This window comes from Thunnus maccoyii, chromosome 6, assembly GCF_910596095.1.
Source record: "Thunnus maccoyii chromosome 6, fThuMac1.1, whole genome shotgun sequence".
In the NCBI taxonomy this organism is placed as follows: domain Eukaryota; kingdom Metazoa; phylum Chordata; class Actinopteri; order Scombriformes; family Scombridae; genus Thunnus; species Thunnus maccoyii.
The window spans coordinates 22,258,879-22,277,539 of record NC_056538.1 but is presented as its reverse complement, the minus strand read 5'-3'; the positions used below and the strand labels follow the sequence as shown (position 1 = coordinate 22,277,539).

Genomic DNA, 18,661 nt, shown 5'->3' with positions numbered 1-18,661 from the left:
GATATTAAGAGTATTGACATTAAAGTAATATGGCTACAGATTCACCTTCCATACTGTAAGCCCATTCTAGTTAGTTTTTGTTATATGCCGCCCAGTTCTAATGTGAAGTATTGTGAAGTACTAAAATATTTGAAAATCTAGATTTAGTGACAGATGAAAGTAAGGATATCCTCCTTCTTGGTGACCAGAATATGGACTGGTTTTCTAAACATTGTCCACTGTGTAAGAAGTTGATTTCTGTGGCAGATGCTTGCAATCTTACCCAGGTTGTGACTGGACCCACAAGAATTTCTACAATCATTGGTGGCGTTAATAATTCAACCTGTGTTGATCATATTTTCACTAATATACATGAGCTGTGCTCACATAGTTATCAGTGGCAGTGGGATGCAGTGACCATAAATTGGTTGCTTTACCAAGAAAGACTAAAATGCCCAAGTCTGGGGTTAGGATTGTTTACCGCAGGTCACATAAAAAATTGAATGCAGACTCATTTTTTAATGATGTTAAGGACTTAAAATGGTCTGATGTATGTCAGGAAAATGATGTTAACATTGGTTTGAAAAATTTCATGGATAAATTAGTGAGGTTGGTGGATGCATGCTCCACTTAGAAAAAGGTCTGTAAAGGGAGGCAGTGCACCATGGATTGAAGATGTTGAGTTGAGATCTTTAATGCTTCAAAGTGACGAGGTAGCTGCCCATAAATCAGGCCACTTTTTTAGATTGAAGTCTTTATTGTAAGCTGAGAAATAAGGTTACCAAGTTAAATTACATTAAAAAGAAAGAATAACAAAAAAATGCAGTTCTGTAAATGATAGTAAAAAATTATCGGAAACTTTGAATGAAATTATGTGTAAGACGTCATGCAATTCTCAAAAGTATATGGAATATGTATTTAACATGCAACACTGTTAACAGTATTATGAGAGACAAAACCAAGACACAGTTGAGGAGATGTTGCTCTCACTTTCAGATGACACAACTCCTGGTATAGATAACCTGGATGGAACATTTTTTAAGATTGCAGCTAGGCCGCTTTCCAAACCAATATGTCATATTTTTAATAGATGTCTACTCAGTTGGACCTGAGCTATGGAAAGAGTCTAAAATCATACTCTTATCCAAAGATGGAAAAGCAGGTTTTACCAGCTCCAATTATAGACCTATCAGTATATTCCCTGGGCTGAGTAAGATACTTGAGAAGATAATTTTAAATCAAATGTTAAATTATTTTAGTAGAAATTGATTACTTATGAAGGCACAGCATGCTTATAGACCAGGGCACTCTACTAGCACTGCATTAGTACACATAAGTGATAAATGCTTAACATGTATGGATGATAGGAAACTAGTTGGAGCTGTGCTCTTGGATTTACTGCAGCTTTTGATGTCATTGACCACAGCATTCTTATTGCAAAGCTCAAATGTTAAGGATTTTCACACAATTACCTCTCTGGCAGAACACAGCAAGGATTTTTCAATGGCAGTTTTTTCAGACAGCAAAAAAATATCTTGCGGTGTTCCAGAAGGGAGTTGCTTGGGTTCACTTTTATTTTCAATTTTCATAAATGATTTACCACATTTTTGTTAAAAATGCTGATGTACTGTAGTTATGTATGCTGATGTCTCAACTTTGTTGTCACCGACATCAGTGGAGCTGAGAGAGAATCTACATGTTGAGTTGCATAGCATTAATAAATGGGTGATAATGAACAAATTTGTACTAAACATTGACAAAACTAAATGTATTGTATTTAGTAGTAGATATGTTCTTGCTAACGCCACAGCACATAATCTCTTTATAGATGGGATATCAGTTGAGCAGCTCACTAAAACCAAATTACTGGGTGTCAAATTAGATCATTTATTGTCTTGGTCTGATTAGATTGATCACATTGTTTCCATGATGGGAAAGGGCATTGCAATTTCAAGGAAGTGTTCTGCATATGTTCTCTCCTCTGTTATGATTGATGATGTTTGGTCACTTGTTCTGTCACACCTGGAGTACTCCCCAGTTATTTGGTCAAGTGCTGCTGAGAAACATCTAAAAAAAATTGCACAGAACAGAGCAGCCAGATTAACTCTTCATTGTTCTTTCCGTACTAATATGTGTGAGATGCATAAACGATTATCATGGCTAACTGTGAAGGCCACATTAAAATCTTGTCTTCTTTTATTCATGAAAAATGTGATTTGGAATAATAGACCATACTCCTTTTGTGAAAAACATATTTATTATACTGTTTTTTGTCATGGGTATAATTCATGTAAAGTAAGCACCAGTAATCTGGTGGTACCAAGTCCACAAACAAATTGTATGATGAGAATTGTTCTTTATAGAGCTTCTTTTGCTTGGACTATATTCCCCATCAACATCAGACAGACCAAAAGTAGATTTTCTTTTAAAAAGTTACTAAAACAAAAGTTTATGAATCTCATATCGATTTTATTGTGGATTTTGCTGTTGGAATCTTTGATTGTTTTTATTCTCTTTTTGTTACTATTGTTTATTATTTCATATGTATAGTTATTTCACTTATTTTCTAAACTTTATATTTGGCTTGTTTTGCCTTTTTGTTTTATTGATGTAATGTGATTTTAATTATTATTTGTTTTTATTGTTGTTGCTTTTGTTTGGACCCCAGGAAGACTAGCGACCACTTTGTGGAAGCTAATGGGGACCCAAATAAAGAATAAAGAATAAAGTTTCCTTAGGATGACATTAGTGCGCTCTCTTGTCAGGACAATCTTCTGCTCCAGCTGCCGAGTCGAGCCCTGCAGCCCAGGCACACAGATCTAGGAGTAAGAAGAAAACCCCCAAGGATGGTCAGCTCAGGCGAGAGCTACACAACCAAGCAGGTATGACACACGTTTCTTCTGTTTTAGTTTGATAAAAAAGAGAAAAGAGAAGAACTACAAGAAGGAAGTAGGATTACTGCCAGTCATAATACTTGAGCAATTTATGGCATGTCAGTCAGTTGGTCAAACACTTTCATCCTTATTGTGATATCTCAACAACTAGTGCCACCATGAGGTTCGAATCTGTGGTTTTAAGGGAAATATTTCAACATCTATTGGATGCACTGGCATGAAATTTAGCACAGACATTCATGTCCCCCTCAGGGTGAATTATAATAACTGACTAACTAACTCATTGACTTTTCGTATAGTGGCATCATCAGGTCAAAATGAATGACATTCCCATCAGCCTCAGCTGTTCTTTGTTCTCACTGCCAATTAGCAAATGTTAGTATACTAACATGCTAAATGTTAACATGGTAAACATTATACCTGCACTGTCGCTGTGAGCATGTTAACATGCTGACATTCGTGCCTGAATAGCCTCACACAGTCGTTAGCATGACTTTAGTCTTGTTCTTGACAGCTTGCAATATTTATGGTTTATCTCATAATTTAAACCAAGTCATGGTATCGCTTTTTTGTTTGTCAGTTTTTTAGTCTATTAAAGCAATATTTTTGTCTTTGTTATCACCAATTATCAATCATATGCAGAACTCCCCCCTCCACCAGCGCCTCCTCCTGCAGACAATTCTCTGCAGCTCTTGGCCGACGTTTTGAGCCGTAGCCGAGCAGACAGTGAAAGAAAAGAGGGGAGCGACTCGCCCGCTCTTCAAAAGAGGGGAGAGCATTTCTCACTCCAGAGGAGAGGACCGACAAAATGGTCATCACAGGGTATGTAGCATGTACAATATATAGTACTTACCTTTAAAGCTTTTATCATTGTGTATCTGTCAACAAACCAAAAATAGAAGAACAATTTCTATGACAACACATGTCACCTTGCTTCAACAGCTGGATCTCAAATGGATGTGTATTAATATTATTGTGAGGCTTCATACAAATCCCTTTTGGCCTAGAAAAAAACAACTGCCACCAGAGTATGCACACACATTAATTCATAGTAGCAGCTCTGGTCTTAGTGGCAGGGGGTCTCTTTTCATCTGCTCCATCACTTAGGATTTAACCTATATAAATACAGCTGCAACTTTGAGTGATTTGTTTGTCATCTGCAGATGAGAATAATGTAATCCAGTATGGACAGTCCTGCTTCCCGCCCAAGGTCCAGATGTCAGGCTATGGGTCCCTGGGTGGAGGAGTCTTTCCACGGCCCTCCACCGCTGGCCGGAGGAGAGATGAGGTATGTCCACACTTACAGAAGGAAGTGCTGAACTGAGCTGAACTGACATTGTGTCTAGATAGTGTGGGTCACGGCCAGTTTAAAAGTGAACTGAGGGCAGTTTGAGTTGCTTGTCAACTTGCATAGGACAGTTAATGGCAGATGTTTCCCGTGGGTTTTTGACTGTAGACAAAAACATAGTGACCAAACAAAAGGCCAAGTTTACATTTGTTTTCTAAATTGCATTTACTAATCCTTGATGGGGAATAGCAAGACTACTGAGCCTAAATAAAGGTGGTGTTAAAAAAAGCATGCATGCTTTAACAAATAAGTTTTTACGAAACTGACATTTCACCGAAAATTTGTCCTTTCAGTATGAAGCACTCACCTCCTGTCGGCTTGAAAGGCTGTAAAAAGTTTGGATAACACTTTATTTTACAGATCCCTAAATTTCATACTAATTTCCAGGACATTTTGTGAGTAATTTTGCAGGTATTTAATGGTTAATTTTTAGGACAGTTTACAGGGAGGGTGATGCAGTGTGGTACAAATTGTAACAAAGAAACAGAAAAAGTGTTAAAGTGGTTTAGCCCACTCATTATATTTGAGTTCATACGTATTTGTTAATTTGCAAAAAGTCTTAAGTATACAGAATATAAATTCAGTATATAGAGTTTTTAAGAAACAACCTTATATGCTAAGATAAAACTATACACTGAAATATTTTCTGCCAGTTAAAGAATTAAGGATCTAATTTATTAAGAATTTTAGCAAATTAATAACTATGTATCAACCCAAACATAATGAATCAGCACTTACCAACATTTTTTTGTTTTCTCTTATAATTTGTACCAAATTGCTCTCTGTAAAATGTCCTTAACTATTAAATACCTTGAAATTACACAGAAAATTCGTTTGTAGTTTCTCCATCATGGAGAGTGGAGGCTGCGATCTGCTTGATTTCTAGAAAGTGAATGACATGTAGTTGTCTTGGCAGCTAAAAACATGTCACTATAAACATCTCAAACCAGTGGTGAAGTACTCACATCTGGTAGTAATACCACAACATAAAAATACCAAGTTACAAGTAAAAGTCCTGCATGCAAAATCATAAGTAAAAGTATACATTATCAGTAAAATGTAAAGCACTAATTAAAGTGTTATATCATATAATTTATATTATTGGATTATTACTACTGATACATTAATATGTAAGCAGCATGTTGTAAATGGTTAAGATGGAGTTGTAACTACTTTATACACCGTTTGGCAGTTTAATCTATAGCTCTACCTCAAAATGTATACACTGATCGTACTGTATGTTTATGTGCAATCTTAAAGTAGTAACTACAGCTGTCAGATAAATCTACTGGAGTACAAAGTATGAATTTTCCCTCTGAAATGTAGTGGAATAAAAAGAGAATCATCAAATGTAAAGTATCTCAAATTGTACTTAAACTAAGTACAATTTGTACAATGAAGTACAATATCTGTCTTTTTTTGGTAGAATTTGTCACTTAACCTAGTTTTTGTAAAAAAGAAACAAATGTAAAAAAGATCTCTGGAATTACTGTGCCAGTAAGTCATTTTTTACACATGAAAATCAGATCTATAATCTCAGCTACACTATAAATCTGAATTACTTGGCCACTTCACTAGAACACCCATGTTTCTGGAACCAACCTGCATTTAAATGACACCATCACTACAGTTGTTTGCACCAATCCCAATGCTCACTGTGTTGTGTTTGTTTCCTTTCAGAACCTCATGTAGACAGAAGCCGATTACATGACATCCTCCTTTTTCCTCCCTGGGTTTCCTTTCTGTGCGAACCATCAATCTGTTGCCATGGTATCTGATGGAAAACTGAAGACAAAAGGGAAAGCATCTAGGCTTGCCACCTGCCTTTTCACAAACTATTTGTATTCTTTTTTTTTTATTTTATCTTGTGATTTCCTTCACCCCTCCTCCGTGTATATAGACATCTTTGCATTTTTTTAAAAGATGTGATCGGATATAAAATGGATATGGGGGTTAAAAAAAAAATTGTATTTTTAGGCAATGGGAAGTAAATGTAACTATTACATATTGTACAGCAGATTATTGAATGTATCTTCTGTTTACTCTTGACCATGAAACCGCTGATGATGATGATGACGACGACAATGATGATGTGTGTGTTTGATGCAAGACTGGAAAAGACATGAGGCAGAAAATGTTAATAAACCATCATGTGGGTGTGTGTGAGTGAGAGTGTCAGTGCATGTTTGTAGTGTTTGTGTGTGTGTTTTACCTCTCATTTCTGTGTGGCTGTGTACTGTGGTGCCCCTGTAGATCACCAGTGTGTTAGTTCTGTCCAGATTTTTAAACTGACCAATAAAATATTTGTAACAAAAAATGCATCCGTCCGTGTTTGAATTACACTGACTGTTAAGGAAGGATAGCTGTAGTAGTTTTAGCCATGCTAGATAGCTGCGGGTCTAGTATACTGGGTTGCTCTGAATGGTATGTTGGTTTGTTGGTTTGTCTGCCAATTTGGTCCAGACTAAAATATCTCAAAAACCATTAAATTAATTTCATTCATGGTCACCAGAGGATGAATCCTAATGATTTTAGTGATTCCCTGACTTATTGTCTAGCGCCACAATGACATTTTTGGGCATTTCTTGAGTGAAATTTCATCAACTATTTGGATGGATTTCCATGAAATTTGGTACACACATTCATGTCCCCCTCAGCATGAACTGCAATCACTTTGGTGAACCTCTGACTTTTAACCGGAATTTCCCATCAGCCTCAATCAGCTACTTTGTATTTAGTGCTAAATAGCAAACGTTAGCATGCAAGATGGTGAACATAGTAAGCCGTTTACAAGCAACACAGTCAAGTGAGCATGTTAGTACGCTCATGTTAGCATTAAGCACAATCACTAAATGCTGCCTCAGAGCATGTAGATTCATAGCCTTGTTAATATGTAAAATAGTAAATAGGCTATGTCTTAGAATTGTATTTGATTAGTCTCCATTTGCACTGGAAAATACTACCTTCATGATATTCCTGAAATAATTCTCATACAAACTATTTTGTAATGAAAGTGAACAAAAGATCCTTTTGTGTGACATGAAACAGGATGTGTGTGTGTTAGATCTGTACTCATGCGGCTTAATTTAAATGCCTTGCCAGGAGTATAAAGAGAAGGAGGGAAAGGAAGACAGGGGGAGTGAGCTCAGATTTTTCCATCAGAGCCAAAATGTCCCTGAGGTCTGAATGAATTTGGATTTTATAATCTCATGTTCTCAACATACTGATAACACTATAAAACTAGTGTATGAATTCATCTTCAGATCAGTTGTGAGCATGCTTGTTTTTGAATATAGTCTAATGAGAGCAGGTTACTTTCATCTCTGTGAAACATGACAGCAGCGGGATATGAAAGACTTTCTTTATGTCTGCACCTTTATCTGCTGTGTATGAGTCTCTCGTGTGCAGATCTCAGTTGAAGTGGTATTTTGGCAGGGAGGCAGTGCATGGGACGGCGGGGAAAGTGAGTTGGACTCGACTGCCTTTGGCAAATACCCACTGGGTCCCGCCAGTCTAGGAGGATAATGGTAATCCGATGCAATTTAGAAGGGTTATACAATTTTATGCTTTTAGGCCTGTAGCATGGATTAGGGTCTCTGCGGTTTACAGACATCCCCACACACACAGACGGTGCAGCTCGACCAGCTAAAGTCAGTTTACTGGGGCCATTTTACAAGTGTCCACAAATGTTCTCCACTTAATCCACAGGATTATTTTTTGTGTATTTTGTCATGCTGTAAAACATAACAAAAAACATGTATTTTAACCCATTTATCTTACTTCAAAGATCCCCAACAGACTAAATTTCTCCACAAAAAAGGTCAATTACCTCGTTAAAATTACATGTACTCCTTCTTCACTAAAAAAAATCCAGAGTCTATACACATATTTTTCACTTCAGCAGTTTAACTTGGACACGAGATGGCTCCTACTTCACTGAAAAGTTAATTCTCAGTGCATGTGTGCTGGAGGCTTGAAAGTGTAAGTTGTAATCAGGTCCACGATTGACTTCCAGATTAGTGGAGATGCCAGAATATCGTTCTTGTACATATACTTCTTCAAATCAGATTTAAGGTGAACAGAGAAACTCCCACCCCTCATGTGAACATTTCTGTGTCAAACTGTGCACATAAATCATTTTGCACACTGAAAACCAAACATCCAAGTCAAGTACTAATTAGCAAAGCACATCTCTGAGTGGAGGGACACCTTAAAATCCACATAATATGATGTTAAAATGAGCTGTGATTCCCAGTCAAGGGTACATGTACCCCAAGGGAGTACTTCTGCAGTTGCCAGGGGTAAGTGGAAAGATTGTGGAGTAGCTCAGCTAATCGAAAAAAATGAATTATAATTTGGTAAAATATATATATCTACATATTTAGGAAAAAAATAACCAGGTACAATAAACACGCCTTTTGCCAACCGGAATCAGTTTAACATCCAAGTACCACATGCTGTGATTGAGATCATAAAAATAAATGAGAAGATGAGCAAAGAAATCAAAATTGAAAGCTAAAACTATTGGATTTTAAAAGACTGAAAGGTGTAGCTTTTGCTGCAAGTGGTAGTACAAATACAAACCTACTGAAATACTAAAAAAAAGAAACCAAAAATACATGATCACAGAAAATGATTAGCTGAAGCCCCTGTGCCAGCTTAAATTTACCTCAGCAAGATGCTGTATCACTGTTGGCTCCACAGCTGTTCATCTGTATCTGATCCTGTATGTGGGATCAAAAAACTCATCAGCAGAAGCTATTGTCATTATGAATATAAAAAGAAATGTGTAAAAAATAATTCTGCATCAATAAAAAATGACTGATGACAGAACACCGATTTGTAGTAAGATTTAGGGGAGAACCTCAAAGAGAAAAACAGCTTTATAGAAAGTGGTGAATCAATCTTTGCTGCAATACTTAATAAAAGGCGCCATCTAGTGGTAATAAATAAGACATACATGATGACTGTGATGTCCATTAACCTTATCGCTCTTGAGCTCAAAGGTGGCTGCACTTTGTGTGAAATTAAATATAAATCACCAGAAGCTGTACCGATGTTTAAAGAGACGTGTTGCTCCAAAAAACAAACAAACAAAAAAAACATAGAAGCATTGTTGCTGTTTCAAGCTTTTGATATCACTGTAAAAGCATCATCAGGAGCACGTAGAGGCATCAGGTTGATGATGTCACAGGCCAAAACTATTAATGTGATAGGACAATAGCTTCAACATAATTAATAATGACACATAAATTGTAAATCCTGCTTAGCAGATGTAAACCCACTCTAAAGAGCTGACATTAACATGATGTTCAGAGCGTTGTGCTCAGGCTTGTGAAATCATCAACCTTATAGTACATGATATCCTTTAATTGTCACATGCAATGTCTTAGCAGGCTGTATATGCTGCTATGTATATGAATCCACTTGTATACATAGCGTAACTTGCACTCGTGCTCTACAGTACGACAACAGTTGATTAGATTAGTTTATAATATATATATATTATATATTACATACTTAATACATTACTATATTTACTACATTATACTATATTATATTTTACATTCTATATATTATACTATACTGTTATATATATATATTTTTTTACTATATTATCATATTATACTTATACAGACATAGTTATATATTACTACTTATAATATTCTATTCTACACGTTGTTATAGGTGTTACACAGTTATTATGAGGGATGGAAAGATTAAAATCACACCGTGAGTGCAGTTCACAATACTGAAAAAAATGATTGGATTGATTTTATGTGAATGAGTACATTGCACAACTTGAATTTCAATAATATTGTATCCAAGCTGGTACAGAGGATTGTATTTAAAATGACGCGGCATCGACAAATAGGCAGTAGGATTTTCCCAAAAAACTGAAAAAATGTCAAGTGAAATGTGATTAAAATCAACAGGTGACTTCCTTTAAAAAAAATTAAAAAATAATCTCCATCTAATTAACTTTTCCAGCAATACTAAAGGTAAGTCTATTGCGGACCATGAGTTTACTGTGTGTGGTTGTGCAGCATTTTGAATTGAAAGCCCTGTGTCATCAGTATTACTGAGTTGTGCGCAGCGCTATAACAGTTTTGTATTTTCAGCAGATTCCCTAAAACACAAAACTCATCCTCTGTGATTGGTTGCGGCTCAGCATGCTCCATTGTTCCATCAGCCCGTTTGTTCGCTTGGTTTCCTGTGCACAAACAAAACTTTCCTGCCACTCTGGGCAATATTGGGCTCCTCTGTGCTTTGGCAACCGAAATATTGGAATCTCTGACTTTTTCTGAGGGAAAAAGGACAAAGGTAAGTAATTAATACAAAAAAAACGTGTAAAAATGCTGTATGTATGCACCTGCGCAATATTCCGTTTTTAATAGACACAAATTAGTTTTTCTTTCATTGCTGAATTTGGTGGTTAACCTCTTGAACCCTGATTTTGCCGTAAAAATCGCTTTAAATAGCATAAAAATTAGGGGAGTAAATCCACTTTGTATGCCAATCAAAAAATTTTAAAATTCTAAATGTCTTGTGCATCATTTTATAGGCCTACACATTTTCCCAAAGTTCAGCATATCATTGGAAACCTTATGGTCTTAAAAATTGCATATGTATTAATGGACCCGGCACTCAGTCTGTCAGTGCTAGAGGTTAATGACATGTCAGACTGAGCTGGCTGCTTGTCAACTTTGTACATTTCCTCTCAGTGTTATTGACTAATGAGTAATGTTTCTATCATCAGATCTAGCTATAACTCCAGCATAACATTGTGGCATCCTGCTGTATGCATTTAGATATTGTTTTATTCATATCCCCAAGTGTTGCACCATGCCCTGTAACAGGAAGCGCCAGCTGTAATTGGCATAGCTGGGCCCAGATGTGGTGAGGCCCTGACCCTGCTCTGCTCCTCTCCGTGTGTCAGTCAGTGTTTTTTGGCAGGATGTACAGCTTCATGGGAGGTGGGTTGTTCTGTGCTGGAGTCGGGAACATACTCCTCATTGTCTCCACGGCAACTGACTACTGGATGCAGTACCGTCACTCCAGCAATTACATGCACCAGGGCCTGTGGCGGTACTGTGTGCCTGGGAAATGCATGACACACACAGACAGCATCGGTAAGAGACCCAGGAAGATCCTCATTTATATTTATTAGTTCGCTGACAATCAGTCCGTGACCTCGGCACTAACCCTGAGGAGGGGTTACTTTTCCTTAGAGCTGTGTTGGAGTGTTTGATAAAATATGGCTTAGAGTCCGCTGCATAAGAAGTTGAAAATGTATTTTTCTGTTATGCAAATTACCAAGAAGTTACCAAGGAGTCTTTGGAAGTTTTTTTTTTTTTTTTTTGTATAAGTGCTGTGTTAAGAGATTACTGCTTAGAAGCTTACAGGTTATTTTGGTGACTTTAAAGGCATAGTTTGCACTTTTATTTGCACCAGTCATGTAGTTCACACTTTAAGTAAAAAGGGTTCATTTTCAGTCATCTATCCTACATTTAATACAATGAATCAGGAAGAAATACATTGCCAAACACTAGATGGCAAGCTAGAGCTGTGTGTCCTGAATGAAGAAACCCAGAAATGACTGTGAGAATGAAACATTTCTGCCTATGTTTTACATTAGTAGTGATACTTCATAGATTTTGACATTTTTTAGTCTTCTCTCCCAGGTCTCAGACTTAACTTGTCTTCTCTCACCCACAGCGTACTGGGATGCCACCCGGGCCTTCATGATTCTGTCTCTGCTGGCTTGTTTCATCGGGATTGTGATTGGTGTCATGGCCTTCATCCATTACTCCTCCTTTGACGGGTTTGACAAGACATTTGCAGCCGGCATCCTCTTCTTCATCTCCTGTAAGCCCCTCATTTAACAACATTTGATGTAGTGTACCTGTAGATGTTGCACGGTTAAACCTGGTCATTTTATCTCATGCAGGCTTCTTTGTGCTACTGGCAATGGCTGTCTACACAGGAGTGACAGTCAACTACTACGGTAAACGCTATGGCAGCTGGCGATTCTCCTGGTCCTATATAATGGGCTGGGTTGCAGTGGTGCTCACATTCTTCTCAGGTATGCATAATGGCACTTTAACATCTGTAAACACATGTAGAAACCACATTTTCCTCATTCTAATGCTCATATTCTGTAGATAAACCTAATCTTAATCTCGCTCTTCTAGGTATCTTCTACATGTGTGCCTACCGGATGCATGAATGCCCAAGAAACTCTAACTCACGCTGACCTGTTAAAGACTTAAGAACACACACACACACACACAAGCACTAGTCTATGATAAATGGCCTTGAGGAACCAACAGTCCTATGAACTTTCCAACCATTTCCTGTAAACTTAAATATTCATGAACAAGCAAAATAAATGAGAAAACTGCATTCGTCTGTCCTCTACATTGTCTTGCTACAGTCAGTACAGCAATAAAACTTTAATAGAAGCAGAGGTGCGCTAAAGTGTCTGTGACACCACTACTGGTGATGACACAGCTCCTTGTACGTCAGTTTAAGACCAACTCAGTGACTTGCACTTTGGAGTGATAAATATCTTCCACTTACAGAAAACATGTCTGTGCCAGATCTACTTTTTTAAGTTTGTATACAACACAAGCTGTGTGTTGTAAATGTTATAAATCGACAGCTATGTGATTAATGTAATTTCTTGGAGGGACAAATTTAAAAACTACTACAACAAAAAGAGGCATCTGTGTGCATCTCTACATGTGAGTAGTATAGATTTTACATTCAGTGACATCCAAAATCTATATCAGAATATGTTGTTGTGGTAACTGTTATGAAAAGATGTTTTGATAATGAAAAGATGAGCATTGGGTCCAAATTCAGAAACATTTTTATTTAGTGTTATTGTGCAAAGTATTGAGAAAGAGCAACCATTTCAGCCTCATAAACCAACTTAGAAAAGGAAGACACACTGTGGTAATGCAGACATTAATAAACTGGTTTAAGTGAACACAACATAGACACCTGGAAAGGCTGCCTACCAAAAAAAAAAGCCACAGTGTAAGTGCAAAATTTATGAGAACAATCCCAAAACAGATGTGGTTAATGTTTTTGAATATAGGGATTTAGGACTGTGTGATATTTCAAAAGCAGTCACCCTTCAAAACAAGCTCAGAGCAGAAGCTCATGCACCAGACTAAACCTCTCGTTTAGTCAACCTCCTCAATGGTGGGGCCAGCTGACGCCCCTCCTCCAGGAGCACCACCAGCTCCGGGGAAACCACCTGGCATCCCCCCTGGAGCCCCTCCTGCACTCTGGTACAGCTTGGTCATGATGGGGTTACACACCTTCTCCAGCTCCTTCTGCTGATGCTCAAACTCATCTTTTTCTGCAGACTGAGAAAAGAGAGAGAATTATTTTACAACTTGCACTGTCATAGCGCTGAAAAACTGAATTCACACTGATACTGCAGAAATATATAGCCACAAGCCCAGACTATCCTTCTAACCCATACCTGGTTTCTGTCCAGCCAGCTGATGACCTCGTTGCATTTGTCCAGAATCTTCTGTTTGTCCTCGTCACTGATCTTGTCCTTCAGTTTCTCGTCCTCCACAGTAGATTTCATATTGAAGGCGTAAGACTCCAGGCCATTCTTGGCAGCCACTTTCTCTCTCTGGACATCATCCTCAGCCTTGTACTTCTCTGCTTCCTGGACCATACGCTCAATGTCCTCCTTGCTCAAGCGACCTGACCAGTGGGAGAGCGGAGGATAGGTTTTATTTCAAATGAAGAAAATACGGCTACACTATTAAGATACAGCCATTAATTTCTTCACCGGTTACCTTTGTCATTGGTGATTGTAATCTTGTTCTCCTTCCCAGTGCTCTTGTCGACCGCAGATACATTCATGATGCCGTTGGCGTCAATATCAAAGGTCACCTCAATCTGAGGAACTCCTCTAGGGGCAGGAGGGATTCCAGTCAGCTCAAATTTCCCCAAAAGGTTGTTGTCTTTGGTCATGGCTCTTTCACCCTCAAACACCTGCCGATATAATATCATGTTAAATTTAAACCATTTTTAGTTTTTTTTTTTTTAATTAGTTTTTTTTAAAATCCAAAGACAGTCAGATGGTAATTGTACCTGAATGAGGACACCAGGCTGGTTGTCTGAATAGGTGGTAAAAGTCTGGGTCTGCTTTGTGGGAATAGTGGTGTTTCTTTTGATGAGTACAGTCATGACTCCTCCAGCAGTCTCGATACCCAGAGACAAGGGGGTCACATCAAGCAGCAGCAGGTCCTGCACATTCTCCGATTTGTCGCCTGACAAGATGGCTGCTTGCACAGCTGCAGAAACAAACAGGTGGATTTTGAGTCTAAATATGCAGCTCTTTGTCTTTTTTTAGTCAGTGTTAGATTTATAGGCATACAAGTATCATACCTGCACCATAGGCCACTGCCTCATCAGGGTTAATACTCTTATTGAGGTCTTTTCCGTTAAAGAAGTCTTGCAGCAGCTTCTGGATCTTGGGAATACGTGTGGATCCTCCCACCAAGACGATGTCGTGAACTTGGGCTTTGTCCATTTTGGCATCACGGAGAGCCTTTTCCACAGGCTCCAGGGTCCCACGGAACAGGTCTGCGTTCAGCTCCTCAAACCTGGCCCTGGTGATTGATGTGTAGAAATCGATGCCCTCGTACAAAGAGTCGATTTCGATGCTGGCCTGAGTGCTGGATGACAGCGTGCGCTTGGCCCTCTCACAAGCAGTGCGCAGACGACGCACTGCCCTCTTGTTGTCGCTGATGTCTTTCTTGTACTTGCGTTTGAACTCAGAGATGAAGTGGTTGACCATGCGGTTATCGAAGTCTTCACCACCCAAGTGTGTGTCACCTGCTGTGGACTTCACCTCAAAGATGCCATCTTCAATAGTCAAGATGGAGACATCGAAGGTGCCACCGCCCAAGTCAAAGATGAGGACGTTTCTTTCAGATCCAACCTGAAATTTGCAAAAATGTAAAACCTTACAACACAGTACAAAACTACTGTACTTTACTGATCACAAATATCACATTTTGGAGTATAAAAACTGGCACAAATGGAAAAATGAATCCTCAAAATAACCGGTAATACTGAAATTACAGGTGCAGTTACTGATGTGCATATTGTTACCTTTTTGTCCAGGCCATAAGCAATAGCAGCAGCAGTTGGCTCGTTGATAATACGAAGGACATTAAGTCCCGAGATAGTCCCCGCATCTTTGGTGGCCTGGCGCTGAGAGTCATTGAAGTAGGCAGGCACGGTTACTACAGCATTTGTTACGGTCTGCAAAGAGAAAATGCAATTCACAGTGGTTAATTATGTTAGTTAACATGAATTATTATTTATTTTTGCATCACATTAAGTTAGATTTGAGATGACAACACTGGAACTGTAGTAAACAGGACACAAATACTGCAGTGTTTTGTTTATATTTCCATATTTTGCAGGGAACATGTATAGAAGAATAGTAGCAATATAGTAGAAGCATAGAAAATTCTTCTGTGAGGTGTGTATTACTCATACAAACTTCCTCTTTTGTTAACAAACAAAAATAAAGTTTGTAAAATGTATTTTGCAAAAAATAAAGCATGCAGGGTTACCTTGCCAAGGTATGCCTCTGCAATCTCCTTCATTTTAATCAGCACCATGGAGGAGATCTCCTCTGGGTAGAAGGTCTTGGTCTCGCCCTTGTACTCCACCTTTACTTTCGGACGTGAAGCATCATTAATGACCGTAAAGGGCCAGTGTTTCATGTCTGACTGGACGACGCTGTCATCAAACCGACGTCCAATAAGACGCTTCGCATCTGAGCAGAAATAACAGAGGCAATTAATAAGCAGAAACATAATTTATTCACTAATCATTCATTTGTCTGGAAAAATGTTTCTTACCAAATACTGTGTTGTTGGGGTTTAAGGCCACTTGGTTCTTGGCTGCGTCCCCAATCAGCCTCTCAGTGTCGGTGAAGGCAACATAACTGGGTGTGGTCCTGTTTCCCTGGTCGTTGGCAATGATCTCAACTTTGCCATGCTGAAACACTCCTACACAGGAGTAGGTTGTTCCCAGGTCAATACCAACTGCTGGTCCCTTGGACATGGCTCCTGAGATAATGATAAAAATATCACAGATAAATTGTTAAATCATGACGCACTGGTAATTCGGATGTATGACAGAGCAACTTAAGCTCTCTCTAAGCACTGTGGTTAGCTACCATGTACATTTGTAATATGGGGTGACTATTATCAGAGTCTGAGCTGCTCAAACAGAAGTGGAAACAAACTGTCTCAGTGAAGTGAGGGTCCCTAGCACCTGTTTTCAAGCCTCCCCACTTTTGACAGCATGCCAACAGCTGATTTTGTTATGGCAACAACAGACAACAGAGAGGTGTGAGCCTGCTCCAAAAATCAGATTAACAGTAGCCTGATAATTAGACTGAACTTCCATTTCGTTTCACTTCATTATTATTTAATTATAGCACTGCAACTTTGAAAAATTAATTCCTGCTTCAAAAAATGTGAGGATTTTACTGCATTTCTTTGTCTTAGCCTATATGATAGTGAACTGAATATATTTGGGTTTATGACTGTTAGACAAAAAAGCAATGAGTATATGTAACCTTAGGCCCTGGGAGATTATATTTCGTATTCCTATTTCAAAACTTTTTAAAAAAAATCAGCAATAAGGGCAGCAATTCAGAAGTTATCTATATAACTCAGTAAGCAGTAACTTCTTGGAGCAGGCCCCATGTTTAGTGTTGCTACAACAGCAGACCATCAATTTACTGTAATGTCAGCCTATATTAAGCCCACATAGGAGGCCATTACTGCTTCCTAAGGCAGTGATTTTCTAACTAGAGGATGGGTCCCCCTGGGAGGACAAAGAGCCATTGCAGAGGGGGTTCACATGACTAGGGGTGAAAAAGGATGAAGGATATAACAACCAGTCTGTGCTCGGATGATAGGAAGCTTTTTTAGGTTCAGTTTAGCAAAGTGCAAATAAGAGTTGTAACAATGACTTGTATAATTGTTGATTGTGTAACAAATTTTCTAGCTCCAGCTTCTCCAGTGTGAGGATTCATTGATTTTCCATCTATCTTTGTTAGTCACACATAACAAGACATTTGAAAGCATCAGTTTGGGCTTTGAGAAATTGTGATGGTCTGGTTTTCACTATTTTCTAAAGATTTTATAGCCTAAATGATAATAAAATTATCTTTAGTTGCTGTGCAAGTGCCTGTTACAAGACTTTTGACAGAGAAGAAAAGAAAACATTGCTGCTTATCAAGCCAAGTATGAAGCCATGTCCGAAATATGAGGAAACCTACCAGGCTCTTAAGTTCCCCATCAGTACCAGAGGAGGGCCTTGTGAGTTTTGTGTGCAAATCTAAGCAAAATTTAACTTGCATTTTTATTTACACAACAGAAACTAATGAGAAAAAAATGCATGTAAATAAGGTATACGATTTCAGTACAATTCAACTTGGATCTTACAGTAGTTTCCCTAATATTATTAATGATTATTAATGTGGTTTGGACGGCAGGGGTGATTTTTTTCCATGTATAAAAGAAAAGATTATAAAGATACTGCATGTTTATGCTGCATCATTAGCTCAGCTATCAGCAGCAGCTCCGGTCAGAGGGCGTGTCACATCAGATTTGGGAAGGGTGGAAATGGGAACTTTCTGGACCTTTCCTATCACTTCCAACAAACTTGCGCACCACACGCAAGGCATTGTTGTTCCTCAAACTAGACTCAAATGCATAAACGCATCACCTCAACACAGACCAGCAACGCTGCAAACCAAATCATGACATACAAGCGTGTTAGCAGCATCATGTCACACTGCAAGTTAGTACCTGTTGTTCGCCATGTTCTCTAACTTTAAGCTAACGTCAACGGAATTAGCGTTCAAAATCAGATGTTAACCAAGGTGTGCACAATAACGTAATAAAAAAGTTACGTTAAGGGTCAATTTAATAAGTGAAGTTCGTGAAAATTGAGATGAGCAGCTGAATAATAGCAAAAAGACACCCAACAACAATGACTGGCATCAGCTAACTACCTAAAGAATTTGCTTTAACGGTTAATAAAGTATATTTATCAGCCGTTAACACTCATGACGTACGCATGATAAGTGTAACTGTTAGTTAACGTTAATGTAACCGTTATCTCTCTGACCAGTAAAAGTTACTATAACACATTATCTGACCAACTGTACTCACCTCCGTTAAATGTGTCGTCTTACGTTGTACAGTGACAGTTAATAATACTGCAGGTTGGCTTCACGTTGAGTGACTGTCGCCTTGACGGGTCCTCAGATCCCCGCTGTCCGTCAGTCCGTTTGTCGGTCGGTCGGTGTGTGTGGGAGCGGCCGCGCCTCCTGAACAACATCCCCACTCAGAACTCTCTAGAACACAGG

At 38.5% G+C, this 18,661-nt stretch overlaps 3 protein-coding genes across 5 annotated transcripts in view; 2 read left to right on the top strand and 1 right to left on the bottom strand.

The window, feature by feature from the left end:
- zgc:77784 (uncharacterized protein LOC402947 homolog) overlaps nt 1–6,539 on the top strand; it is a 55,065-nt gene extending 48,526 nt beyond the window's left edge. Inside the window, exons 23-26 of one of the 2 annotated variants that reach the window (XM_042414907.1) lie at nt 2,745–2,861; nt 3,534–3,695; nt 4,037–4,161; nt 5,902–6,539. In XM_042414907.1, the coding sequence (XP_042270841.1) occupies nt 2,745–2,861; nt 3,534–3,695; nt 4,037–4,161; nt 5,902–5,913 (416 nt within the window). In that variant the 3' untranslated portion in view covers nt 5,914–6,539. Of the gene's footprint in view, nt 1–2,744; nt 2,862–3,515; nt 3,696–4,036; nt 4,162–5,901 lie in introns of both variants that reach the window. The other variant, XM_042414906.1, reaches the window with a different exon arrangement.
- Nucleotides 6,540–10,121: 3,582 nt separating this feature from the next.
- On the top strand, nt 10,122–12,825 carry lim2.3 (lens intrinsic membrane protein 2.3). 2 transcript variants are annotated; one of them, XM_042414948.1, is made up of 6 exons: nt 10,122–10,223; nt 10,347–10,545; nt 11,162–11,354; nt 11,941–12,090; nt 12,173–12,307; nt 12,417–12,825. In XM_042414948.1, exons 3-6 carry the CDS (start codon nt 11,180–11,182, stop codon nt 12,476–12,478), a joined length of 522 nt encoding a protein of 173 aa, XP_042270882.1. In that variant the 5' UTR covers nt 10,122–10,223; nt 10,347–10,545; nt 11,162–11,179; the 3' UTR covers nt 12,479–12,825. The 2 variants fall into 2 exon arrangements, with proteins under 2 accessions (XP_042270882.1, XP_042270881.1); XM_042414947.1 differs by having other exon boundaries at nt 10,194–10,223; nt 10,344–10,545.
- A 253-nt stretch (nt 12,826–13,078) lies between these two features.
- Nucleotides 13,079–18,623, bottom strand: hspa8b (heat shock protein family A (Hsp70) member 8b). The gene is made up of 9 exons (XM_042414932.1): nt 18,465–18,623; nt 16,134–16,343; nt 15,843–16,048; nt 15,373–15,525; nt 14,644–15,199; nt 14,347–14,549; nt 14,049–14,247; nt 13,721–13,953; nt 13,079–13,601 (listed from the first exon to the last, which is right to left on the bottom strand). The coding sequence occupies exons 2-9, from the start codon at nt 16,336–16,338 to the stop codon at nt 13,416–13,418; spliced, it is 1,941 nt and encodes a 646-aa protein (XP_042270866.1). The 5' UTR covers nt 16,339–16,343; nt 18,465–18,623; the 3' UTR covers nt 13,079–13,415.
- Nucleotides 18,624–18,661: the final 38 nt, after the last annotated feature.